The sequence below is a fragment of the Ochotona princeps genome, chromosome 7 (genome assembly GCF_030435755.1).
Source record: "Ochotona princeps isolate mOchPri1 chromosome 7, mOchPri1.hap1, whole genome shotgun sequence".
Classification (NCBI taxonomy): domain Eukaryota; kingdom Metazoa; phylum Chordata; class Mammalia; order Lagomorpha; family Ochotonidae; genus Ochotona; species Ochotona princeps.
In genome coordinates this window covers 70,412,818-70,439,949 of record NC_080838.1, presented here as the reverse complement: position 1 = coordinate 70,439,949, position 27,132 = coordinate 70,412,818, and the positions used below count along the sequence as shown (strand labels likewise).

Sequence of the window (27,132 nt, the reverse complement as noted above, 5' to 3'; positions counted from 1 at the left end):
TCCCTAGCCTGGAAAATGTAGACTGGTGGATGGGTTATTGAGTTCCACCTAGCTCAGTTTTCTAAGTAAGGGTCTTAGATTCAAACAGAATTTATGCCTGTGTGTGCAGGGCAGTGGGAAAGAGAAAACTGGCATTTATTGGATAGATGAAAGGGGCACTTCCTCATGACTTTTTTAACTTGATACTTTCAACAATCTTAAAAAGGTAATATTGCTCACATTTTATAATCTTCTCTTCCTCTGATTTTGTCGTTTCATGATCACTTCTTGTTATAAAGCTTTTCTGTTTCTCTTTATGGACCCGTTACGAGTTCCCCAGAGAGCTGAGATGTGAGCCTTCACCCTATCTCTCACTCCCCATGAGAAAAGTCATGGCCATGACTGTTAATGTCAGACATATCTGTGTCATAGAGTTAAGTGGACTCACCCTTGGGACTTCTCGGAGGTGGATAGCTTGATGTGACCTGTGAGGCCAGCGTCAAACCAGGACTGCAAGTGTGTCAGTTTGGCATGAGCTTTCCAGTAGGGAAGTACTGACCCCAGCTTAGTTCCCATCAGAGCCCCACACTGAGTAACTCTGGGCTGTTTGGCATTCCCAGTGCTCTCACATCGTCTGATTCTAAGTCTGACTTTGGCATAAAAACCTCTCCAAGGGGGAGGACATGAGTATATGAGCACAGGACCACAAGAGTTGTTCCCTGCCTTTGTGCTCTCTCAATTGTGCAGCGCTTTAATCTGACAGTCTTCGAACTACTTGGATGAGAGGACTTGGGGGTTTGGAGGAGCTTGCACCTTCTTGGATTGAGACTGCAGTGGAGATGGCGTGACCTGGTAGTCCCTGAAATCTCAGTGTGTGTCAGCTTAACTGATGGACACTCAACAGGGCTTTGAAGAGCAACTATTCAAGGAAGCCAATCTGACATTTCCCCAGGTCATGTTTTTTTCTTTAGTGGTTATATCACAGTTTTATGTCTGTGTCTATATCTGTGTCTAAATCAATTTCCATATGTTTGAATGCTGCATGGCTTACTTTTCTGCATACATTCATGCTTTCCAGGTGTAAGATTTTTTTTAAGATTTGTTTATTTATCTGAAATACAGTGTTACAGAGAAGGTAAGAGGAAGGGAGGGGAAGGGAGAGAGAGGAGAGGAGAGGAGAGGAGAGGAGAGCAGAGGAGAGGAGAGGAGAGCAGAGGAGAGGAGAGGAGAGCAGAGGAGATTCTCATTCACTCCCTGGATCAGGCAAAATCAGGAGTCAGGAACTTCATCTGGGTCTTCCATATAATTTTAGGGGCCCAAGTACTTCAGCCATCTTTCCACTGCTTTTCCGAAATGCATTAGTGGGGAACTGGACTGGAAGTGGAGAAGCATGAGTTCATGTGCATATGGGATACCATCTTAACACGTGGTGGATCTACTTGCTGTGCCACAATACTGGCCCCTTTAGGTATAGGGTTTTTGCTGACTAAAGCCATATATTAGAATATTGCATAATTTAGAGAACATCTTCCAGAAAAATAGTTTTACTGTAAGTCTTACAAATAGGATAAATAGTTATTTTATTAGGAGCATGATGAACTACTTAAAAGATTAAACTGTTTAAAAAATTGATCTCTGGGCCCCCGGGCCGCCATGCGGCCCGGGTGCGAGGGTCCCTGCCACGATTCCAGCCTAACACAGCCAAGCTTTCCACCACCTGCGCAGGTACATGGGGTGCGAGGCTCTCGGGCAGCTTTCCGATTTGCCGGGGTCCTGGTCTGATGGCCTCCTTTTGGGGCGGGAAGGTTGTCCCAGGACCCTGAGAAGCGGGTTGGGAACGCCTCTGAGCCGCCATGCCAGGGGCTGGAGTAGGGGAGGAGCTAGCTAGCACGATCCAGGCGGGGGCCCAAGCAGCTTGGCCCCGGGCCGCCATGCGGCCCGGGTGCGAGGGTCCCTGCCACGATTCCAGCCTAACACAGCCAAGCTTTCCACCACCTGCGCAGGTACATGGGGTGCGAGGCTCTCGGGCAGCTTTCCGATTTGCCGGGGTCCTGGTCTGATGGCCTCCTTTTGGGGCGGGAAGGTTGTCCCAGGACCCTGAGAAGCGGGTTGGGAACGCCTCTGAGCCGCCATGCCAGGGGCTGGAGTAGGGGAGGAGCTAGCTAGCACGATCCAGGCGGGGGCCCAAGCAGCTTGGCCCCGGGCCGCCATGCGGCCCGGGTGCGAGGGTCCCTGCCACGATTCCAGCCTAACACAGCCAAGCTTTCCACCACCTGCGCAGGTACATGGGGTGCGAGGCTCTTGGGCAGCTTTCCGATTTGCCGGGGTCCTGGTCTGATGGCCTCCTTTTGGGGCGGGAAGGTTGTCCCAGGACCCTGAGAAGCGGGTTGGGAACGCCTCTGAGCTGCCATGCCAGGGGCTGGAGTAGGGGAGGAGCTAGCTAGCACGATCCAGGCGGGGGCCCAAGCAGCTTGGCCCCGGGCCGCCATGCGGCCCGGGTGCGAGGGTCCCTGCCACGATTCCAGCCTAACACAGCCAAGCTTTCCACCACCTGCGCAGGTACATGGGGTGCGAGGCTCTCGGGTGGCCAGTGCGCCATTTGGCGCCAGGCTTCGCCTGCTGGCCGCCCGGCCAGGAAGTTCTGGAATTTGGTTTTTCTGATATGCTGCATGAGACGCTCCGTGCTGAACCCACAGTACTCTGAGAATATGTATTAGTCCTTAAGCTTTTCAAAGGCATTTAATCTTCCTCTGAAGAACCTGTAGTCACTTTATAGTGCCGATCGCCAACATCAGCTCACTTAAAAGGCAAAATTCCGGGCTTTTCCAGCAGGATGCCCCATTACCTGATAGGATGAGGGATCAGCAGAGGGGTCACAGAAGGCATTACTATGACACTGACTGGCATTCAAGAACCATACTCGGGGCTAGAATGTGTAAGGCATACGTGGACCAATCCCCTGACACTCTGACCCCATTGGACGGTTTAGAAGGGCCGGTGGAGTCTATGCAGGAGGCATGACAGTCTATAGGACGCTCTGGGCTGACCAGAGCAACCTCTGGCATAGTTAACACTGGCTGGCAACAGGCCTGGTTGGAGAGCGTGGTGGAGGCCTTGGCTGCGTGGAGCCTACCACTAAGGGGCACAGGAACTGGAGGGAGGCTGAGTTCTGGTCGGGTCACAGTTGTAATCCCTTGGCACAAATATCAATTCGGCTTTGACGCACCATGCCGGATTAGACCACAGCACAGTTTGGTGCTCCGGAGGACCAGGATAGATGTTGGACGGGCTCGGCTAGGCCTCAACCCCATCTGAGCCACATATGAGATATGCGTGGGTATGGACGAGCCGTGGCTGGGCTGAAACTCTCAACAACAGGAACCAGAATGGATTGAAGAGCGGAGCTGGCTGAAGGACCTGCTGGAATGCGTGAAGCCCGACACCATGAAGGAGTCGGAGGGAGGAACCTGAACAGATCCTCTGACAGGACACTGACTCTACAAATAAACGCAAGAAGCATGGAGGTAAATAACCCAGAAGAGGCTTTGGAATGTGACCCACTGGAATACACTTGGCTCGGGTTGGGGCAGATCAGGCTGAGTCGGTTCACGTCATCCACTGGCAAGCCCAAGTGCTGAAACTGTGTGGGGGCCTGGCCGGGTTTGGTTGCGATTAAAAAAAAAAAAAAAAAAAAAAAAAACAGTATAAAACACAAAATGCCAAGGTGAAATGGCCTGTGCTAGCAGGGAATGCAACACCCGACCAGCACTCCTCCCACTGGTTTAGGTGAGGGACGAGAGTGTGATGGGCAGAGCCGGGGAGAGATGCGATACTCATTGGTTCCAATAGAGGTCGGGGCTCAGAAGAGAACCAACCCAGGGGTTAAAACCATCAGCTGATCGGAGTGATGGACGGTGGCGGGCACTGTGCTTACTAGTAGTACATGTAGGAGCCTGGACTGGGAATGCCTCAAAGTTTTTTTTAGGGGGATTCCCCTGAACAAAATGGAGGAATCAAAGCATTAATCAAAAAAAGATGGAAAATGGAGTAGATGAATCAACCACCTCAGCTTTATGCTTGCAGCGGAAAACTGGACAAGGGGAAACCCTAAGACGGACTATGTCAATCAGTGGACTCTGCACCAGCCTCATCATACCTGGACTGTTGCTGATGATATGTTGGAGCTTCTAATTGATCGAGGTGACGCTCTGCTGGCTCTGCCTACAAACCTGAGAGGGCCTCCCTAAGAGGCCGTTGAACTTGAACTGGACAAGTGGGATGCTGGACTCTGTATGGTGTAAACTTTTAATTAGGGAATCTCAACGGAACTTGAGCTGTGGTTATGCATCAAGGTGAAGGAATTCATGATGGGGGAAGGGTTTGGGGTGAAGGGGGGGGAATCCCAGTCATGTAATGCAATGTAATTAATGAATAAATGAATATTAAAGAAAACAAACAAACAAACAAACCAAAAAATAAATAAAATAAAAAATTGATCTCTGTTGGTATTAGAATTTGATTTAATTATACTCTTCCCCAAGGTTGACTACTAGTTAACATTTCATTTTCGTTTTTAGTGCTTAGAAATAATAAAGATGGATTCGATGAAGAATTCTGGTAGGAGATCATAGACATGTGTATGTATATGTGCAGATGGCATGAAATGGTAAGGTAGGACTTCTCAGGCAGAATAAACCTCTGCCTCCTCTCCCCCTTCTCAGGCGCCCTTGTATCCAACACTCCTCCTCCTCTCAGTGATCTGTAAGTCTCATTTTGGTTTTATTCCCATGTAATTGCCTGCATATCTATATTATAAGCAGCTTATTTTCCTACTTCTGTTTCATCGGGTTTAAGTAGCATGTGTTATTCCTTGATTGAAAAATGCATTCCATCTGTATGCTTTTTCTTGCAAGTACGCTTGCGTCTTGATCCTTAGTTCCATGGTTACTTTTGCACTTTGAGCAAGCAACCATGCTTTAATTTTACCTCTAAGTGTTGACACGATCTTCCTACCTCTTACCTTGCAGGAAAGGATGTATCTTCCCTTCTCAGCTCCTCTCCTCTCTGCTTAGGCTCCAGATCACTGCCATCAGTGCTTTTATCTCAGAAACGTCATGACTGCCTGGATTCACATTCTCGTCTCTGTCTATAAATAAATCATGTGTTTTCTCTGTCAGTTGATTCTAATGTTGGAAACCCATAAACAGAATTTCTATGATCATGACTATATGAATAGAACTCACTCTAAAACTATGTCATGAGCTATAAGTACTCTGTGTGTGTGTGTGTGTGTGTGTGTGTCTGGTTTTTCTTACAGCTAGAGTTTTAAATTGTGTTTAAACCATGGTCTGTTGTTACTGTATTCTCGAGCTCTTTCCATAGCTAAAGGATACGCATGAGCCTTGAACATCCCTGAATATCTGACCCTCCCCATGGTCTCCCTTTCCTTTCACCTCCGGCTGCCCACATGAGACCCAGTCTCATGGGTCTGTGCGGCAGAGTGTGTATTCTGGCATTCATGCCACTGCTCTCCTGACTGCCAGAGTATGTCTGTCCCTTGCTTAGTTGGTTTCTTCATTTTGTAAAAGCATTGCCAAGTAACTTTGTAGGAAAGGGTATAATACATACATTCAAGGTTTTTGCCTTTGTTTTGTGTGTGTGTACTTGGTCTTGGGGGAAGAGTGGGAGTAATTTTTTTTCTTTATTTCTCCCCTGGCCCCCATAATAGATTAATTATTTGAGATAGATTGAGTTCTTGATGGAAAGCCTGATTCCATTAACTTGTGTTACTTCTGTGTGCTTGAGAGAATTCTATGAGGCAATTCCTCTTTCTCTTTGCAGATAGAAAATTTTACATTTTTCCCTCATTCTTGGTGTTATGAAGATTCATCATGATTTATCAGCACATTGGATGGTTTTTTCTTTTGCTTATTTTTTGGTGATTTTGTTCTGTTTATTTTTACTTAGAGACCTAGTAATCTGAAGAAAAATCTATTGTGGCCCTGAAATAGTCTGCTTGATAATATTCTCTTCTCCATTTTCCTCGTTCTAGATTGGTGAGATATACGTCCTTTTATTGTCTGACTGCTTATTTCCACTTGCATTTTGGAAAATTTTATCGTTTTACATCTCTTGTTTTTTTCAAATAAATATATATTTGAAACGCAGTTATCGAGAGAAGAGAGACAACAGAGAAAGGTCTGCCATCCACTGTAACAAGTGGAACTGAGCTGATCCTAAGTCAGAGCCAGAAACTTCCAGCTCTCCTTCCTTTAGGCACAGAGGCCCAGTGACCTGAGCCATCCTCCTCTACCCACCCAGGCCTTATGCAGGGAGCTGGGTCGGAAGTGGAACATCCAGGACATGAATCAGTGCCCATTTGGGATTTCAGCACAGCAAACAAACAATTACTATGCTACACTACTATATTGGCCCTTATTTTGCAACTTTCATGTGGAGAAGTTTTCTGTTTTTACCACCACCATATGAAACACACGATTATTTTAAGTATATCTAGTTAGAGTAATTGTCCATTCTAATACCTTTATCCTGTACTGTTTTTCACAGCATCCTGTCCTGTGTTTTATAGATGTAGTATCTTCTTAAATTTTTCTGTGAGCTGATAGGATTTCTATTTTGGCTTTTAAATTGTACTTTTTTATGAATGATTTTTTCTGCTTAGTTTTTATGATGTCTGTATGTTTTAGTCTTGTACTTCATCTACTAAACATTTAAGGGTCCCCCATTGTCCATATGCATTTGAGAAGAAGCATTTGCTTTAGAATGAGCAGGAAGCAGCATCCTTGGAATCTTCCAGGTTTTAGAAACTCCAGGATTTTGCTCTGAGGGACAAGCATGTGCAATAATTATCCTTCCCTTTTTTCTGGATGCCTCTTGAGCAAACAGGCATGCTATGAACTGGTCATGAATGCTGGGTGTGTGTCCCCTGGCTTCTGGATGTTTCCATCCCTTTGCATTGCACATTGCACTTGCCTCCAGGGTACTTGGTGTTTCCCTTCATGAAGCTTCTGCAGAGTGGATCCTCCCTTTTTTGACTCCTTCTGTATGCATTTCACACTGCAGCTTCTGGCTGACACAAGCGTGGTCAGCCTTCCTCACGGCGCTCCCTTCCTCTGCCAGCACTTTACATTGATTTCCTTTTAAACCTTTTCTGTTTTGAAAAAACAATTGATACATCATTTTAGCAAGTATCTAGACAGAGGAAGGTGAGGAGGGAGTGGGAGTTGTGGGAAAGGAGGAATTGGATATCAATATACACTTAGAATTATATCTATAAACTATATTAAATCTGTTAAAGTCTAATTAAATGTCTTTTCAATGTTAATGTAAATAGTAGGGAAATGAATTAGTGTGCGTAAAAATATCCATGAAAAGCGCACGGCTATTGACTAACTCATATACCCAGTTTACAAAGCATTCTTAAAATATTTTAGACGTGGACATGCTGTCAAATCAGATAATCCTTCAAGTGAAGCTTCATAATATCTAGGGTCTGATATCTAAATATAGATGCAAGAGTGTGGGCCAAACTTAACAAGTCAGATCCTGATGCATGTCTTGGGAATGATGTGGCTGCAGGTGCCTCCGGAAATGCCTCTTTGACTTGAGGACGGTTAGTGAAAAGCACTTTGGGTCAGTGCCTATTTGGAATGAAGACAGCAAAATGCTCTTGTACTTTATCCTATTCTGCCATTGATGGGTCTTTACCATTTACCATTTTGCTATAGAGTACAGAATTGCTGAAGTTACCATTCTTTTTTCCACCTATTTTATATATTTACACCTTCATATTTTGGGTGGAATAATTTCTATTTATCATTTTATATTGTTCCTGTGTTTTCTGCATGGCTAACTGTACAGATGAATGCCATACATGTGTGTGAGCAGGAAAGAGGGAGTGTCTATGATAGAATCCCACGTACTGCAATTGTGAGGTTCACTGTTTCTCTGATGTGCTTTATAGGTTCCTTTCTTTTTAGGAGATTTTCCAAGCTTCTCTGTTTTGGAATTCTTCCTTGGCTGACTAGAGTTTATATGTTTTATTTGCTTATTATTTTCCAGAATACAATTTTATAGGTATGTGGAATTATGTGTTTTTTAAATGTGTGTAAGAAAGAGCAAGACATGCTTTAAATCATATTAAACTGTGTATTTGAGACCATACTGAAAATTGAATGACCAGAGCACTGTTATTAGCATGGGGGTCACCTTGAAGTACAGTATTTTTCCTTTGCTTGTGGAAATTTAAGAGAATGATAAGAGATGAATCTTGTCTATTTGACAATGAAATATCTAAGACCTAGAGCCTGACACGATGGCTCAGTGGCTAAATCCTCTTCTTGCATAGACGCTGGTTCATGTCCCAGTTGCTCCACTTCCCATCCAGTTCCCTGCATGTGGCCTGGGGAGCAGTAGAGGCTGACCCAATGCCTTGGGATCCTATATTCATGTAGGAACCTGGAAGAATCCCCTGGTCCCTAGCTATGGATTGGCTCATTTCTGACTGTTACAACCTCTTGGGGAGTGAACCAGTGGACAGAATATCTTTCTCTCTGTCTCTCCTTCTCTCTGTAAATCTGTCTTTCCAATAAAAAAAAATCTTTTTTTAAAAAGGAAATGTCTAATACCTAATATTGACTCCCTCAGAGTAATCAGAAAATTAAGCAACTAAACAAGAATGGGAGATCAAGAAAGTTGAGGTTTGATAGTTTATCAAAGGGAATATACACTGCAGAAGTAGTATAATAGAGAACTATATATAGGTAAACATGTATATACATGTATTACAATAGATGAACTCTGTAATGGAAACTAGCATACCACAGAGTGAAGATTTATTACCATTTGCATCTCTAAAAGGACAGTAGGATACTGGACTTTCTACCATTGCTTATATCGCCTACAATGTCCTGATACACTCAAATAGCAGAATATTGGACTTGTGACTGTTTGCTGAAGGACTGTACTATTGTAATAATATGATGGAAAACAGAGGGATGGAGAATGGAAAAGGAGGAAGGAGAAGTAGAGGGGGAATCTCTATACCTATAAAACTGTACCAGGGAAAATAACAATTTTTTAAAAAGAATAAAAAGAATAGTGTCTGTGGCCCTCATTGATACAGAATTTATTATGCTGTGATCTGATCTTTGCACGCATCCGGTTCTCTATGTAACAATGTTGTTTTCCATTGTCTTTGTCCTGTGTGTTAGCAATGACTTTACATTTTGGCTGAAACTCACACACATACTTTAATGGTTACCTGGATGTCTTGATGGCGTCTTCTTACCTCCATGAATGCTCCACTTTCCAAGCCAAGTCACACAGTTATTTCACTCCCCTCTCTTCTCTACCCCAGGGACCTCCTTTCTTGCAGCCAAGGTCCTGGCATAATGCCTCATTTCTGCTTCCTCCTCACTTCTTGATTCTTGCTTTACAAGGGATGACTCTTCCTTCCTCTGTATTGATTCTTACTTCTGTTTCCACTGCTGCCTGAAAGCTTTTGGCCACTTTGGCAGAGCCTGTCCATCCTGTTAGTCCTGGGCCAGCTACAGATTTCTTCCTTATTTACACTAGGTTTTCCAAGTCTGAGGCCTTTAGAAAGTACTATCTTTCATGCAGTAGTGTTTCTAATGGTAACTCCAAATGGAATGAAATGATACCCAGTTACTATTATTTATTCACAAGTATTTATTAAGTGTCAATAATGCCAAGCTCTGAGGCTGTAGATCTGAACATGACAAACTAAAGGACTTGGCTCTGGGCTACTGGAGTTTGCAATACATTAAACCATGACTGGCAAACAAGAAGAAGTCCTCTAAAGTAAAAACAATTAAAACAGACAAAAATGCCCCAACTGGATTTTCCATAGTTGTGGAATTCTTTCAAAGGGCTGCTTCTGACTGATGGTATTTATATCTTTCATTAGCCTAATGTTTGTACTTTTTTAATAGTTCTGTATTTTGTTGGGCAGTAGGGAATGGGATTGAGTTGGGGTCTTAATGAAGTGCATATTTCATGGCTGTTTTTGGTTAAAAAAAAAAAACGGCTCTTGATAACCTGTGTCTATGCAAAGCTAGAAATCTGATGTGACAAAATTCCAAGCCTAGTTTCAGCCATCTCTTCTTTACATCCTCAGTCAAGCTTACTAAATGTCCCAAGTTATTGTCCTTGTTTTATTATATTCCTGTTTGACTACATTGCAGTTGAAATAACAAGCTTGAAATATGGAAAACCTGTGGAAATAATGGATGCTTGGCTGTATGTTGTGGATTTTTATAGACACTTGGCTATGACTGTGAATTGGGAGGTTCAGAAGCAAGTGGCATTTTTCTTTTATAATAGTATTGCTGCTGCTTTTAGCATCCTTTGTTCTTAGTTACCGATCTGTAGTTTGGGGCTGCTGTTTAATAACAGTGGCAGACAGAGTGATTTCATTCAATATTTTCTCTATTCTTTATTAAAGTAAAAAAGAAAGAAACACATACAATATCTTCGAGAAAAAGTAATTTGGAAACCATGAGCATAGATGCCTTAAATATCTTAGCCTTGTGACTCTGCACATAGTTGGCATGGAAATAGAATATATTTGTGGTTGGTTGGTTATTATATTTTTCCCTTCATTAGACATGATGAAATTTATGGGTTTACACGATATAGAGACCAGTTTCCTTCTCAGCAACATTGTAGTTGCTGTGAAGCGATCCAGGTGGGGACTGAAATTGTGGCATAGTGGGATAAAATGCCACTTCTGACACTAGCACCCTATGTTAAGAGCATCTGTTTACATCCTGGCTACTCCACTTTGAATATGACTTCCTGCTAATGCAGCCTGGAAGGCAGCAGAGAGATGATGGCTCAGATCTTTGGACCCTGCCAGCCATGTGGGAGACTCAGGTGACATCCTTGACTCTCGGTCTTGCTTTTGGCTTGGCCTAGCCCTGGATGCTGAGTTATTTGGAAAGTGAGCTAGCAGAAGGAAGATTCTTTCTTTTCCCCTCTCTTCCTTTCTCCCTCTGTCACTGTTTCAATAAAGATATATACAGCTGAAACATCTTTAAAAAAGAGATTCATGTTTACATACAGTACAGTCTTACCATTTGCTGTGTGATTATGAACTTCACACTTTAAAGTTCATTTTTATTCATAAAATGATAATAATGCTAATGATAATTTCACACTGTTGGTATGAAAGTTAAATAAGATAACATAAATTAAAGTACCCAATAAAAAAGATCAATTGGTCATTTCTCTTGTGTATATACATGTTACAGTAGGTTTTCTCTGCCAGCATGTAATAGTGGAGATTGCTAATGAGTCCATCAGGGCACAGGCCAGATTAGCATGCAATATTCTGAAAATGTGTTGTTAGCTTTATGGTCTCAAGGACTGAAAACACAGCAACCTATACTGCTGAATTTTCTGACACCCTGACTGACTTAAATGTCTGTAATATGTAAATTACCTTTGTTTTTTTTTTGTGCTAAAAAGGTCTCTATTCCTAAGAGGGAAATGCAGTGCATTTTATAGACCACATAAATGTTGCTTTAGCTTATGTCTAGTTTCCATCTTGGCTCATCATGGAGATGTGAGGTCAGGGAGAAGTCCGTCTACATTCTTATTATATATATGTTTACATTTTTCTCTAGGTGCACATTTGCATATCAACCTCTGCCTGTGTCATCCTGTCTCCTCTCCCCTTTTAATTGTATCTAATAGATGTAATTGCAAAGGACTTTGCTCATTGCCACATGTGTGCTAAAGAATAACGATGATTTTCAAATTTAGTACAGAATTTAATTAATTTTTATGGAAACAGTTTGTACCTGCCAAGTGGGTACTTTGAAAATGAAATTGTTTTGGATTGTGTGAAACTGCCTGAAAATGTGCTTCTTCAAAGCTTCTTTTTTGCTTTTGGCCAGAAAACAGTGATATGGAAACTATGAGTTCACATTTGAAGCTGGTTCTTCTTCTCTTTTCTTCTTCCTTTTTCATCAAACTTAAGGAGAGAAAGATTTATTGTACTACGAACAATCATGAGGTATTTTTATGCCCAAGAATTTAGATGGAAAGTGCCTACCAAGAGTAGTGAACTGCCACTGCCCCAGGAAGTGACCTACCTACCATAGGACACCTTATGTTTTATCTTCTTCATACAGGGCATATTTTCTCATAGTCATCTCATTCTTATATGAAAACTCTAGCTAGAAAACACTGGTTTACTCTGTGTGTCTTATTGCACATCTAGTGAAAAATATTCACAATTGGCCATTGTGAGGGGCTTGTTGTGTTTTAGGAACCCAGGTTACCTAAAGTGGCACACATAAATTCACATGTTTGTGAGCTTTGTCATCTCCTTTACCTCTTATCCTGTCTTCTTTTATTTGAGGACTGTGTTTATGGAAAGGTTGTTGCCAAAACATGGTGAGTTATGTATTTGGTTCAATCTGTGAAGGTTCAAAGGAAAAACCAAATATGATGTTTTGGTAGGTTAATGTGGTAAGGATGCTAATTTAAGTATTTGCTTGATTTCAGAGCTGTAGCTTGGAGGGTAAAGATATCAGAATCACCCGTTTGGCTGTTCCAACTTATATTTTTTGTGTCCGACTCAGACTCTGACTATAACACAGTACGTGTGTGTGTGTGTGTGTGTGTGTGTGTGTGTGTGTATGTATATATTTGATTTAATGCACTGGTTTCCAGTGTTACACTTCAGAATAACTTTGATGGTTTGTTGAAGCCCACATTGTTAACCCCTACACCTGAGATTTTGAGTTGATTTGGGGTGAGTTTGCATACATGTGGGTCTGTGACAAACAGCTGGGTGATTAAGATGCTACAGGACTGTGCTTTGGGAGCCAGTTGCTGAGCACTTGGGAAAAGTAGTAGGGAATGAATGCGGGATGTTTTCCAGGGAGGCAGCTGGGAAAACATTGAAACAAATACTCATGAACGTGCTCAGTAACTTGAAGTGTTTACTTCAGGGATCCTACAGTTTATGAACAAGTTCAGTTTTGGTGAAGCTGTTAATATTGATAAGAATCAGATGGGGGGGAGGAATAGATTTCTTTCCTGCCCGAATTTGTGTTGGACCTTTGCCTTCTTCTTCATGTAGATTGCCGTATTCTACCCTCCTCCAGGAAGGATGAGCATAATGAGATAGTATAGGAGATTTCTTGGAAAATGTCTCTCCCCAGCCATGGTGATTATTGTAATAAAACTCTTATTTAATTGACTTCTACCAATTCAAGTTTGTATAGCAGCAGAGATAGTAATTGGATTGAAATCTGTCTTTTCAGTATTTGTGAAGAGTTTCTAATGCTAGTCAATATAATTAGCCTATTGTCAAGGAACTACTTTCAAATACTTTGGCACTAAAAAGTATGTGTAATTGATTTGATCTTCAGGAGTCAGTATTCATGTATGGGAGCTGGTATTAACTTGTTTTATAATGAGAATTCCTAGGCTTTCTTGTTTTCAGATTTTAGTATTTGAGTTTCTTTCACCAATTCAGGCAAAACTTCCACCCAGTTACTCCAAATAACCGATTTGGTTCTTAATATAAAGAAAAATATTACATCTACTCATTCTCTCCTACTTTCAATCTGAGCATTATTTGGGGACAATCATGTTTGTACCTGGTGTCTTTTATACTGAGTCAGCACTTGAAATCTAACTTACAATTCAAAGATGACATTGTGGCTTTCAAAGAAGTTTAATTCTGCTCATAAAGCAGTTTGTCAGATGTTAGTTTCTTTTAAATAATGCCCTGTGCTCAGATTTTCTTAGAATAAAACATCCTACCAGGTAGAGGATTTAAGAGATCTAGGCCATGCTTATTCAATGAAATGCAGCAGAGTGGAAAAATACCCTGTCTTGCTAACTCAAGAAAAACATGATTTTTTTTCTGATCTAGTTGTTAAAGGCCATTGTATTATTTGAAGAGCTGCTGTTATATAGACATTAACTTGCCAGGGATAGATCTTAGTCTTTGGCAAAAGTATGTACTGAAGTTTCTATCTAAAGGAGTTAAAGTATGAAATATAAAGAATGATTTGGACACAAACATGCAGCTGTGTTCAGACATCAGTCCTGCTTTTCCACCCTTGTCCTCTAGCCACGGAGGTCCACCTGAGTAGGTCACTGAGGATTAGTGATGAATGCATTACTCAGCACTCTCAGAGGATGGGTCAAGCACCCTGGTTTGAAAAGTTACCTTTTTGCTTAGGAAGTGGAGAATTGCCTGTGCAACTGCAGAAAGTTGAGTATTCTGTTGAGTTCAAAGGGTAGACTTGAAAATTGTCTTAGCTCTTCTAAGTGTCTTTCTCCTCTATTCCTGCACAGCACTGCTTGAAATGGTGGGATAGATGTAAATCAATTTTACCAATAGCTTTTGTGTTGCCAGGGAGATTGGTTCCCATGAGGTATTCCTGATGTAATAAATTTATCCTTTGACTTGAAGAGATTTGTTTAAAAAGAAAAATCAGCCATTCTTATTTGAGTCTGGTAAATGGGTTTGTACAGAACTGATGTGAAATACTACTTTGAGGCAAAGAATGTGCATTCTGAGTAAAATACCAGCTAAGCTTGATAAACTTATTAGCCAGAGCAGGGAAGGCAGGTGGTTTTTCCTCACTGATGATCATAGCAAAAAGTAGAACAAATTTATTTTAATGCTTATTCTTTTGTAAGTTTCTTTTTAAAGTTTAATGTAACTTAAAATGGAGCCAGGCAACTAGACTTAAACAGAGCATTTGAGAATTTTGCATACTTTCCGTGGAACTTTGTGTGTATTCCAGCCTGGACTCTGGCTGATGTGGCGCAGGTTTCAGCACCATGCTTCACCGTCATCTACCTAGGTGTAGGAAGCAGGCAATCCAAGCCTTTGTGTTTGGGAGAAGGATTCTTCAAGTGCCATTCATTTGTATTTTCCAGGTAGTCCAGCCATGACTCACAGGAATCTGACCTCCTCCAGCTTGAATGACATTTCTGACAAACCAGAAAAGGACCAGGTAAGCAAAGAATTTTTGCCTGTTTTGAAGACAAAGATTGAATGTGCATGCAAGGGTGCTGAGAATGGCTCAGCAATGCTGTTTGCCTCACTTAATATGATTGCAGGAGAGCACTGTGGCCAAAGGCAGATGAGGCGGAGTGTGAATGAATCTGCACTTAGAGGAACTGGAGATCTTACTCTTCCCTATTTCAATGCATTCACCAAGACAGCTTCAATCCTGGAGCTCTGGTTGTCACCACCATAAAATGACAGCCACCTCAGACTTTCTGTGGTGGTTAGTGAGATAATTTGTGAAAAGAATGTTTTGGTAGCTTTAAAGAGCTATGACATGCTTGCAGTTGCTTATTATAGGGCCTAAATAAGGCAAAAGTAGTGAGAGTCATCTCACTTGCCATATATTTTTATCTTAAAACATAAGTAAGTGACCTATTGGAAACAAGGAGCAACCAAGTTTTTAATTTCTATTTTCCTTCTTTTGAAAATAATATTATACAAACTAGGACATTTGTTTCAATTGGTTGCATATCTGTGGAAGGAGATTATATTTCAATAACATGGCATATGGATAATTTTCAAAATATACCTCTTAAAAGAAACCTCACATTTTCAAATAAATAAAGTCACAGGTGTTTCAAATGATGGAAATCCTGGCCTGTTGACACAGGGCTACATGGGAACAGCATACTGGAGAGCTCTAGGAAAACAAAATATGGAAACTTGGCCTATGGAAGTTATTTCAAAACCGGTCAGTGATGTGGTGAGGGGCACCGGATTTCTTGTGAATAGAAACAATAATACAAAACCCACCTCAGAAAACCAGGTTTCTCACTTTTTATTTTGTCCTTTAATGCAACAGGAGTATGGCCCTGGTTGGCTTCATCCATGGCATGCTGATTACATACCGTTTGCATGATCTTGTTCTTCCTCCCTACCATTTGGGATTTGTCTCTATCCCTTTGAAGATGCCTCTTTTCCAAGCTTGGTTCTTTTAAAGTCCTTGTTATGGTAGTCTGTAAGTGGTAGCTCTTGTGATGACTGGAGTTTATAGAATTTGATGAATTCTCAGAAGTATGGGAAAGATGACATTTCGCTCTTTCCTATGTAATGGTTCTAGAATTCTTTCCCTTTTCTCTTCCTCACCATTACTACTCTGGGACCTTGATCATCTTGGATCTGAATTTCTGGAAAATCCTGTGAAATGATACTGTCTCTCACTTTCTTGTCACTTAAATATACTTTTTGTATTATAGCCCTCATTTTCTACTCTGGATTAAAAGCTTATAGTGGGATTCTTCAAAAGTTAGGCTCAGAAATCCTTACATGACTTTTAAGATCCTCCAGAATCCAGTGTTATTCCTTTCCTTTCATGCATTTATTTGTGTTCCTTGGAAGCTAGCTTGATCCTGTTGATTAAGAATAATGAGTTTCTGGTTACTCAAAACCATGTCAATTCCATAATGTTGCAAATTGCTGTTGATGATATATTGGGACTCTTAATTGACTGGGATGATATTCTACCAGCTCTAACTTCTGACCAGAAATGGTCTCCCCAAGAAACTGTTCAACCCATCTGGACAATAAGTAGCTGGACCCTATGCTTGGTATATGCTTGCAAGGAAAGAATCTTGATTGAATTTGAACTGTAATACTGCATCAAGGTGGAGGAATCCACCAGGGGGGAGGGGAGGGGGAGGAGGAGGGGTGGAGGGATTCCCAGAGCCTATGAAACTGTCACATAATGCAAAATAATTAATTAAAAAAAAGACAATTACAAAAAAAAAAAGAATAATGAGTTTCCTCCCCTTTCGTTCTGAGATTAACCCTTTATTCTCGAGCTGCTCTTCCTTCAGGTACCAGTGTGCATTGTTTTCTTTCCTTACATCTCCCTGCTTCTTGGAGTGATCAGGGAGAGGATCATTTAAATAATGCATATGTGCGAAGGTGCATACGTAGAGTGGAAAAGACCCCAAGCCACTAGAATTATCCTGAAAACTTTTCACATTCTGTAATTACTAAGCAGTGCTAATTATTTATGATATTAGAAATAGGTCTTGATGCTAAGTATGATAGTATATTGGTTAAGATGAGGAATCTCTGATTGATAGACTTTAAAAAAGGTTATTTATTTACTTACTTTTATTTATTTGAAATACAGAGAAACAGACACTGAAACAGAGTGAAACCTCCAATCTCTGGTTTATTATCCAAATGCCTTCAATAGCCAGGGCTGGACCAGATAAAAGTCCAAAGCCCCTACTCTGCTTAGCTCCATCAGGTTGGCCACATGGGCAGCAGGGAGTCCTCACTGCTGAGGAATGCATTAGCGAGAAGCTGATAGGTAGTGGAGGAAGTGGAACTGGAATTCCAACACAGCCACTCTGATAGGGCTTGCAGGTGTGTCAAGTGGTGACTTAACTCATTGAGCTAGTTTCCGTTCATGGAGTGTTAGAGGAAGTGTTAGAGGAAGCCTTTCATTTGGGACAGCTCTCCTCTAGGCAGGAATTTGCTGTTAAACAATTGGTAAATACTGGGTTAAAGAAATGTCTTACTTTCTTGAATCTCTGCACATTGAACATATTCAGAAGTTCAGTGACTTAAGATCCACTTGCATACGATTTTCATTACAGCAGTAGAAAACATGTTGAGGCATTGTGATTTGGGGATGTGGCCTTTGCCGCAAAGCTAGTGTGATTTGAGTCCTTACAACCAGACTCTTCAAATGCCTGTCACTAGGATTTTATAGTCACCAACTTCATGGGTCAGGTAAAGCCAGCAATATTTAACTCTAGAATTTTATTTTTTGGATTTTCAAGTGAAGGTTAGCAAATATGTCAGTATGAGGGGAACTGTCCCTCATAGCTGTACCTGTTATTGTCGTTATGACTATTCCAGTAAGTTCTTCCTCTGCGGAAGAGGAAGAAATGCCATTCTTTGACTCCTTCCAAAGAGTTTGAAGAGAAGTTTTGTAATTGAGGAGGTTAGAATAGAAACTCAAGCCAATGTTTCTGATTTCTGTAGCAACCATTTTAGTAATCTCACATACAAAAGCTCCTGGATCATTTTAGGGTGCCTGCGGGTTACAAAGGAACCTGCACATAAATTAAAGCTATGGCAAATTCAGCCATTTATTTTGTTGACCTGTTTTAACACAATAAGCTCAGACTTTTCTTTTTTAACCTTTTTATTCTGTTTGGGCAGCAGAAAAAAAAAAGATTGCCAGGCTCAAATTTGTTTGAAAAAGCTTTTATAATTAATTAGCCAATGTCCTGGAAGTGATCTTGGCAGTGAAGTCAAATTTGTCCTGTATACTTGTCCAAGTTGGCTCAGAAAACTTCCATCTCTCTGAGACCAGGATTTCTGACTGACTGATGATTCTGCCTGGATACAGTTTGAACAGTGGTGATGGTTTCTGGCCACTTCCTGGAGCTCCATAACTTCCCAGTAGCATAAGAAATGAGTTTACTGCTTGGAGTTATGAAGAGGGACTGAATGGCTTTTTTCTGACAGCTACATGGTGACAGAATTTGAAGGCATGCTTTTTTATGAGATTCTGTTTTGGGGAAACAGAAGAAACAAATCTGTGGACCGTGCTTTTTCTTTCTGGTCTGCCAAGCCTAAGTACTTAGGTTTTCAGTAGCAGCTGCCTGATTGAGAAATGGCTGAAAAAATAGTGAACAGCACCAAGATCATAGCCAAAATTCAGGTGATTCAGTGCTTCAAAATGAATGATATATTTATTAAGCAAAAAAGCACCTGTGGAGAATTAGGTGAAAAAGTACATCTGGAGCTCATCTGGTTGTGCATCTAACTTAAAGAATCTGTTCTGTTTTGTTGCTATGGAGTATTGTTTTCAGTGTTCTCCGGTTGCCTCCTGTGATTGTCTTAGACTGACTTGCCTTCCCATCCTCTTTCATTCCTTTTGTGTTCTTTAACGTTTGCATACATGGGAGATGGGGCTCATGAAATGCAGGGGCTTTAGTTCCAGCTTTCATGGGAGTATGGTATCCACTGGGATGATAAGAACAATTTTTTTTCTTTTTCTTTATTTTACTTTTAAAAATTGTATTGTCACATTATTTCAAATGTAGACATTATATGCATTTATACTATTTTTCTGAAATCAAAGGCATTAATATCATAGTGTGAGGAATGCATGATCGTAATTCAGAGAAAAGGGTTAATTGTAATTTATAGGATGTGATTCAGTGAAACAATATTTATGGATAACTAACAAATGCTATGGCAGTCACCTAATGTTTTACTCTATTTACTTGAAGAATGTATGTGTGAAATTTATCTTTCTCGATCTGGCTTATTTCACTTATCATAATGGGTCTCCATTTCTGCACTTTTATTTTTTTCAAATGGCATCATATCATTTATTCTTATGGCTGTGATTATACCAAATGTTCTTTGTCCCATCATCAGGTGATGAACATGTAGTTGCTGTAAACATGGGAGTGCAGGTATCCCTTTCCTGTTCTGATTTCATTTCCTTTGAATATACTGCCAGGACTGGGATAACTGAGTCATTTTCTTGTTGCTTTAACCTTTTAACTTCAGATTTCAAAGAAGTATTTTCCTTAGTGGAACAATGAATGTAAAAGGAGTTCAATTTCAGGGCCCAGCACAGTAGCATAGTGACTAAAGTACTCAGCTTACACGCATCAGGATCCCATATAGGTGCTGGTTTTTGTCCTGGCAGCCCCACTTCCCATCCAGCTCCCTGCTTGTGGCCTGGGAAAGCAGTCCAGGACGGCCCAAAACTTTGGGACCCTGCATCCGTGTGGGAGAACCAGAAGAGGCTCCAGACTCCTGGCTTTGGATTGGTGCAGCTCTGGCTGTCGTGTTCACTTGGGGAGTGAATCATGAGTTGGAAGATCTTCCTCTCTGTTTCTCCTCCTCTCTGTATATCTGAATTTCCAATAAAAACAACAAAATGAATTTTGAAAAAGGAATTCACTTTCTTTTTTAGGTTTACCAATAATCCAGTAATGTCTCATGATCATGTACCCAACTTAAGCATACTTACACTCTGTAGACTGCAGTGGGTGTGGTAGATGTAGAATTGCCTTGTAGATCCCCAGCATATGGAACCTTGCAACTCCCTCCCTAGTTCTCACTTCCATGGTACTCATTGTTCAGTTAGCTTATTAAAAAATCATTTCATTGGTCTTCTAGTGCAATTGAGCCTGAGGTTAATTTGTAAATCTTATTGTAATCAACTTTATCACTGTGTATTGCTTATTATCTCTGACTGTGGTTCACTGTTGACTGCTATATTTGACGTCTTGGCCTTTTGTAGAATTAGACTTGGATTGGGATAGTTTGGTAGTAAGAGGATGAAACCATTAAATCACATATAGATTCGAGAGAACTAAAGCCGTAACTGCTTTAAAATAAAGTGTAGGAGGAAATGTTTTGAGATGAAGAGGCCCTGATGTTCTTCTTGCACATTGGCAACATAGGAGCAAGTCAACCCAATTCAGCCCAGGTGTCGTTTTCGTGGTTAATAAAGTGTATTTCCATTCCAGGACTCACATAATATTTCCCTCAGTGTTTCACACTATTTCACAGTCCTAGTGATGGAAGAGTATTGAAGTACCTCCTTGTCTTTTCCAAGGTACAGCCCCAAAACATGGCAGTTCACACTGAGTACGGGTAGTGTTACTTCCCCGTCAGGTAAAATGCACTGGCTACAAAGAGCTCATGTTTCCCAGTTTGTCCTCAGTGTGTTTTCAGGGCCCAGTCAGAAGAGCCCCAGGTGGATTCACATCTGTGAAAGCAGGGGAACAAGGAGTATTATGAGGTGGTGGTTGCTGAAGCCTCACATCTGTCATTGCTTCAGGGAGCTTCCTTGTGCCTCAGACATGCCCTATCCACCAGCCTGGCCATGGAATCATTACCTGCTGGCCCCTTTCCAAGGGGGTCCAACTTGTGTTTGAGTAATTAATAAAAACCCATGTTTGTCAACATCTCTTCCCCCTCTACAAGAAATGAGACTTTAGGTACGTCTTCTCCATACCCAGTGCACTCTCCCATTCTCCAAAAGCTTTAGCAATGACTTGTTACTCGCAGTGTTTAAGAGGCACTGATACTAATACTGATTTCAGTAGCCTGTGTGTTTTAAAATGAGAACAGTTGAATTTTCCCTTAGTATTAAAGCTCCTTTGAAAGATCTTTGTATCAGAAGTCAGTACCCATCGAAGTAATCAACCTCAGCTGTAAAATGAAGCAGGTAAACCTGTGTGTACACTCAGCTCTGTCCTGTGTTTTCGCATAGGAAAAAAGAGGAGTCTTTTGTAAAATTTAGTGATACAGTTTTGTGAAAGTGTGAGGTTACAGTAAATTCCAACTTCCAAGTCACATCATATCTATATTCTGATATGGTTGACATTTATTCATTCAGGAACTGTATTCCATACCAGAAAATGTTCTTGGGAAAGAATTGCAGAGGTGAGTGAATCAGATGCACCTTTGGATGTGTGCAGCTTCTCGGGGAAAGATAGAAAGTAAACAAGACAAACAAACAATCGATTAAACTGATTGAAGAATGTTTAAAATTTTCATTTGGTTTTAATGAGAGGCAGAGAGACCCAAGGAGACAGACCAGCTGCTGGTTCACTGCCCAGATGCCTGCCATGGGTAGGACTAAGCCAGGCTGAAGCTGGGAACTAGGAACCCAATCCATGTTTCCCACAGGGGCAGCAAAAACTTAATGACTGACTTGAACTTCATGTTCTGCCTCCAAGGGTGTACATTAGCAGGAAGCTGGAATTGGGAACAGAGTCAGGGCTTGGACCTGGACACGTGTATGGGAAAAGGGCCTCTCAACTCCAAATGCCTGTCCCTGAATAGGCTAGTAATACCCAATGATAAGTGTGCTTTTGAAATCATAATGAAGGATAATGTGGAAAGGTACAGGAAGGTGGTTTGGCATTGAAAGGTTAGCTTTTAGAGAGCACATCTGAGGGAGGAGGTTTCTAGGCTGAGGAAAGAGTGACAGGGACCTTGAGGCAGGAAAACTCAGGAAAAGCTCGTTATGGACGCACTGCAGTGGGATGCAGGCATTTACAGTGTTGGGGACCCTTGTAGTGTTGCTCCTGCAAAAGGCATCCTGTGAACTCCTTAGTGGTTTTCAAAGTGAGAGCTCAACAATCCAGTGGAACCCATTTCCCAATGTATTGGCTATAAACAGCAGAACCCCATCACTCTCACAAAGTTCTTATGTGCTCTGAGTATTGTAAGAAAAGGTTTCCTCCTTCAGCTGCTTTCTATGTGTTGTTAGTTATGTTACTTACTTAATGTTAAATTGTTTTAATGCACTGAAAGTGAGCATATACCACCAAGAGTAGAGAGATTGAAGTTTTGAGTGATGGTATCTTAACCTACAGTCCATGGTTGATTTACTGTTGGCTGACATTAGGTATGTCTTTTGGTTCATATCTTGTGACAAGGACACCTTTGCTCGAGGGCTTGTCCAAACCAGCATCTCTTTATTTAAAAGGCAGAGGACCAAGGAAGGAGAGGAGGGTGGAACAGAGAAATAGTGAAAGAGAGAGATGATGACAGATCTTGCATCCACTGGTTCACTCCTCTGAAGGCCACAATTGCTGGATTTGGGTAGATGAAAGCCAGCATCCAGGAACTCCATTGGGTCTCCTGTTTGGGTGACAGGGACTCAAGTACTTAAGCCATCACTGGCTGCCTCCCAGGAGCATTTGCAGGCAGCTACGTTAGAATCAGTATCTGGAACTTGTGATTTGGGATGCGGGTGTCCCTAATATCACCTTAGCTTAATGCAGCATAACACCTGCTCCCTTGCTGTAATACTTAGCTGTACCTGTGAGGTAGTGGAATTCTGAGAACACTTTATCCATGTGTTTGGTAGATTTTTTTAAAAAGTGATTATGGTTATTACATGTGTGTTCTAAAAATATTTATTTGAAAGCTAGAGTTAAAGAAAGAGATTTTCTATCTGTTGGTTCACTGTCAAAATGACTGCAGCTACCAATAGTTATATTTGAGGCCAGGAGCCAGAAGCTTCTTCAGGGTATCCCACATGGGCACAGGGTCATGTGCTGCTGCTTTCTCCAGTACATTAGTAGAGAGGAGAATTGGAAATGGAGCAGATGAGGCTCCAGCTGGTGCCTGTATGATATGCCAATGGCTTTATCTGCTATGCCACAGTACCTGCCCCTATATCTTAAATAATCAACTGATGTGTTTCTATTTGGTGTCGTTTTTTCCTCTCTTCAATATGTGTCGTTCTGTCCTTATGGCTTTGGTGCAGACACGCTGCTGGTAGAAGGCTGCCAACAGTCATCTCTGATGCAGGTGTAGTCTCCTGTTACGATGATTTGTGTCTGACCAAGGCCTTGTAAACCATCTTTGTTTTCTCCATGAAAGTGGTAAATTGTTATAAATGATGATACTTTAAGATGAACATAAAGTTATGTTCATGGTTAAAAAACTTTATAGTAGTTGTAAATATATTCATGAAATCTTTCTTTGCTTGTTCTAGTCACATATTATTATCTACAATATTTTTAAAAATTTATTATGTTTTGATTCAGAAGTAAATACAATTGCTGTGGAATGGAACCGAAGAAAAAAGTAGAATAGGAAATGAAAATTCTTAAATTAAAATAGATGCAATGACCAATTTGATGTTGTATTGCCCAGACTTTTCCAAGACATGGATAATTTAACATTTATATATACAATAAAAATGGTATTTATTGGTCTATACTTGATTTGTTTAATCGAATGATGACATGGACAACTGCCTTCTTCTTGTATACTGTTTAATCTGTAGGAATCATGTTTTATTGAAATGACTTCAATGCATATTTTATTATTTTCATTTTTTTGCAATTGCAAGTACCTTGAAGAAGTGTTCTTAACTGTGATTTTCTGCATGCTCTCCTGAGTATTTCTGGAGGAGATGCTTTTATAAGTGCAGTTTCTGGGTAACCATGTATTGCCAATCCAATTAACTTCCAATTGTGTCCTAGATTTTTGGACACTTTAATAAAGCCTCCTCCACTGCTAAGATACTGTTCGCCAGTCAGATTTGAGTTTTTCTTTCATGATTCATTCACCGAAATCTTAGTGACTCAGTTCAAGTGCAGAGCTCCCCAGTTCCTGGCTTCTGCCTTCCAGCTCATTGTGGGGGCTTTTTTTCTGAAGCAAAGTGGACAGAGATAAACCTGAATTCATTCTGCAATTCTGACCACCTACTTTCTGAGGGTGGAAAATGAGTGAGTGGGCGTCAGCCTGACCACCTGGGTGTTTCTCATTACTTGGATGAAGGAGTTATTGCTGTCTATAGCTCAGAGGGAGCACATTTGCACTCTGTGGGAAGCTCTCTGGCAATCCCACATGGCCACATTTCAAGAGCCCTTTGTGGTGGCCAGCATTTAGAGTAGACAGCAACAGTGCAGAAAGAGTTGGACCAGTGTTCTGTTTGAAATGTTACTCCACACATTTGCCACTTGGCTTGGGGTTGCCTTCTTTCCCTTTGGCTGTCCCTGAGGAAATTTAAAGTGTGCTGAGGGCCAGGCTGTGCAGTTAGTTAAGTGAAAATTCTCATGGCTCTGGTATTACTAGGGACTCTGAAAGAGTCTCATTATCTAGATGAAAAGGCCAGTGGCCCCCTCTACAGTTGTTGGGATGTGGCTGCAGATTTTGCTGCTTTTCTGCTTCCCTCTCAATAGGGAATCTCTGCAGAGGAAATGAATGAAGAAGCCTCGCCTTGCGAGAAAGATTCCCCTGGTTTTTAGAAAGCTCGAGGCTTCTCACTGCTTGCAGCTCACTTGTCTGATCGATCCACTGGCCGATTGATTGACTTGCCTTGACAGAATCTCCTGACTGAATCAGTCCCCTGCAGAGGGTCCTGAGTTGTCCATGTGTTGTTACCAGTGGCCTCATTCCACTCCCTGGGAATGCACTGAACTGAAAACAGTAGTGCTTCTTTCTTTTCTGCCACCATGTTAAATGGGCAACAGTAATTTTTTCTGCAGTCCTCCTTAGCATTCCTCCTTAAGCACTGTTCTGTGAATGTACAGAAGAGAGAGTAGAAAGCGGGTCATTGTATCAGGAGCCATTGGTATGTTTTGAACTTCTAAATTAGTGAAATTTTTATCAGCAGCTCTGATTGATAGTATTGGCAGATGTCCAATGGATAGGTCATTCAGCTGAGAACTGTAGAGTTCATGCCTTCTTACACCAGTGCCTTGGAGTTACTGCCTTTAACCCTGCTTTGCATATCTACAAACTTGAGACATTATGTAATTAAATTTGTTTTCTGAAATAACTAGCATCTAACTGGCAAAGCTGAATTCGGTCAGGTCTTAGAGACTGTGTTCTTAATGAATATAATGAATTCTGAATATTTGGCTTGGGGCAAAAGACAAAGGTGATGAATGATAGGGGCCATAGTCAGCATTCAAAGAGAAATGAGGAACTTGACAAGCATCATTGCATTTTAGAGAACATTAATAATAGAAGAGTTGAAGCCAAATAAAATTGTCTTTCTTTTAAAGATTTATGTATTTGAAGTCATTGTTACAAAGAGAGAGGGAGAGACAAAGAGAGAAATCTTCCATCTGCTGGTTCACTCCCCAGATGGCAGCCACAACCATGGTCCAAGTCTGAGCCAGGGGTAGGAACTCTCTCTGGGTCACCAATATGCGTAGCAGGACCCAAGCACTTAAGCCACCTGCTGCTGCTTTTCCAGGTAATTAGCTGGGAACTGGATTGGAAGTATTGCAGTTGGGACAAAACATGGTTCCGTATAGGATATTAGTGTCTTGGGTAGCGGCCTAATCCCCCATGTCACAATGCTGGCTCTGCCAAATATGAAAATTTTTGGTTGTCTTAAAAGTTAAGTGAGAAATGGGAAAAATTATTGGGATCAACTATAAATGTCTACAGTTTAACAATATAAGCAAATGACTTCATTCTTCAAATAAATGAAAAATGTGACTTTTAGAATTCTTGGGAATAATGCTCTAAAACATCCAGAATTTGATTACATAAATAGCAGTTAAATGTTAATTTTGTTGTAGAGTCACTTGTTCAATTAGAAAAATTATATTAGCTAGTTGACTTGTCTACAGACTGTGGTGGATAATTGAGAGTTACAACCACTTAGTGAAGGGATCTTCCCTTATGCTTTACTGGAATATTCTGCGGTTCTTGAACTTTTAGCTTCTGCAGTAATCATTTGTGCAATGGATATGCTCATCCCTATGTCATTAAGGCTGATTGATTCACAACATGATAACCTTTATTTTTTTCTCTTGTAAGAGGAAAAAGTGATTATTATTGAAATTTTTTCATTAGGAAGATTACAGAAATAGCTTAGAAGACTCAGATAACCGTGTTAAACTTCAATTTTCTGATTCATAATTTAGGTTTTGTAATTCACTGTGAATTGCCATCTCTGCATAGCTGTTTCGTGAAGAGGCCAGTGCTTAATATACTTGAAGATACTGTGTGGATCTCCATTAGCATTGCCGTTTCCAATACTTAAATGCGCTCTTGCCTTTTTATTCTTGATTTTGTTTTGTGGGAAGACTGGGTAAATAGAAGATGGTTTTAACTGAGCTGTCCATCCTCCTCTCTCATATGTTCATGGCTAACTTGACTCTTTGGGAATCCATGGCTTTTGTGTTGTAATCAAATGGACTGTGTCCCCCAGTTCTTCGATGAGAGTTACTGTTTGCATATTTTCACCGCATTCAAATTCCTCTTTTCTTCTTTAATTCTCCAAGTCATACCTTTAATTCAAAACCTGTCAAGTATACATTTTCCTCCTATCTGCTCTTGAATATTCCTGATGTTAATTATTTCTTTTTCATAGACACAAAGGGTGTAGGGGAGAGACAGAAAGAGAGAAGGAGATCCTTTAGCTGCTGGTTCACTTTTCAAGTGACCACAGTAGCCAGGGCTTGGCCAAATGGAAGCCAGGAGCTAGGAGTTTCATCCAGATCTCCCACAAGGGTAGCAGCGGCCCATGCAGTTGGGCCATTTTCCACTGATTTTCCAGGCTTGTTATCAGAGAACTGGATCAAAAGTAAAGCAGCTACCATGTGAACTGGTGCCCACATGAG

The 27,132-nt window shown here is 41.1% G+C and overlaps 1 protein-coding gene across 3 annotated transcripts in view; it reads left to right on the top strand.

Moving 5' to 3' along the window:
• Positions 1 to 27,132, top strand: part of SLC4A4 (solute carrier family 4 member 4) — a 336,295-nt gene that overhangs the window by 181,031 nt on the left and 128,132 nt on the right. For all 3 annotated transcript variants that reach the window (XM_004596192.2, XM_058667227.1, XM_058667228.1), the window contains one exon: positions 14,935 to 15,011. In XM_004596192.2, coding sequence (XP_004596249.2) covers positions 14,935 to 15,011 — 77 coding nt within the window. The remainder of the gene's footprint in view (positions 1 to 14,934; positions 15,012 to 27,132) is intronic.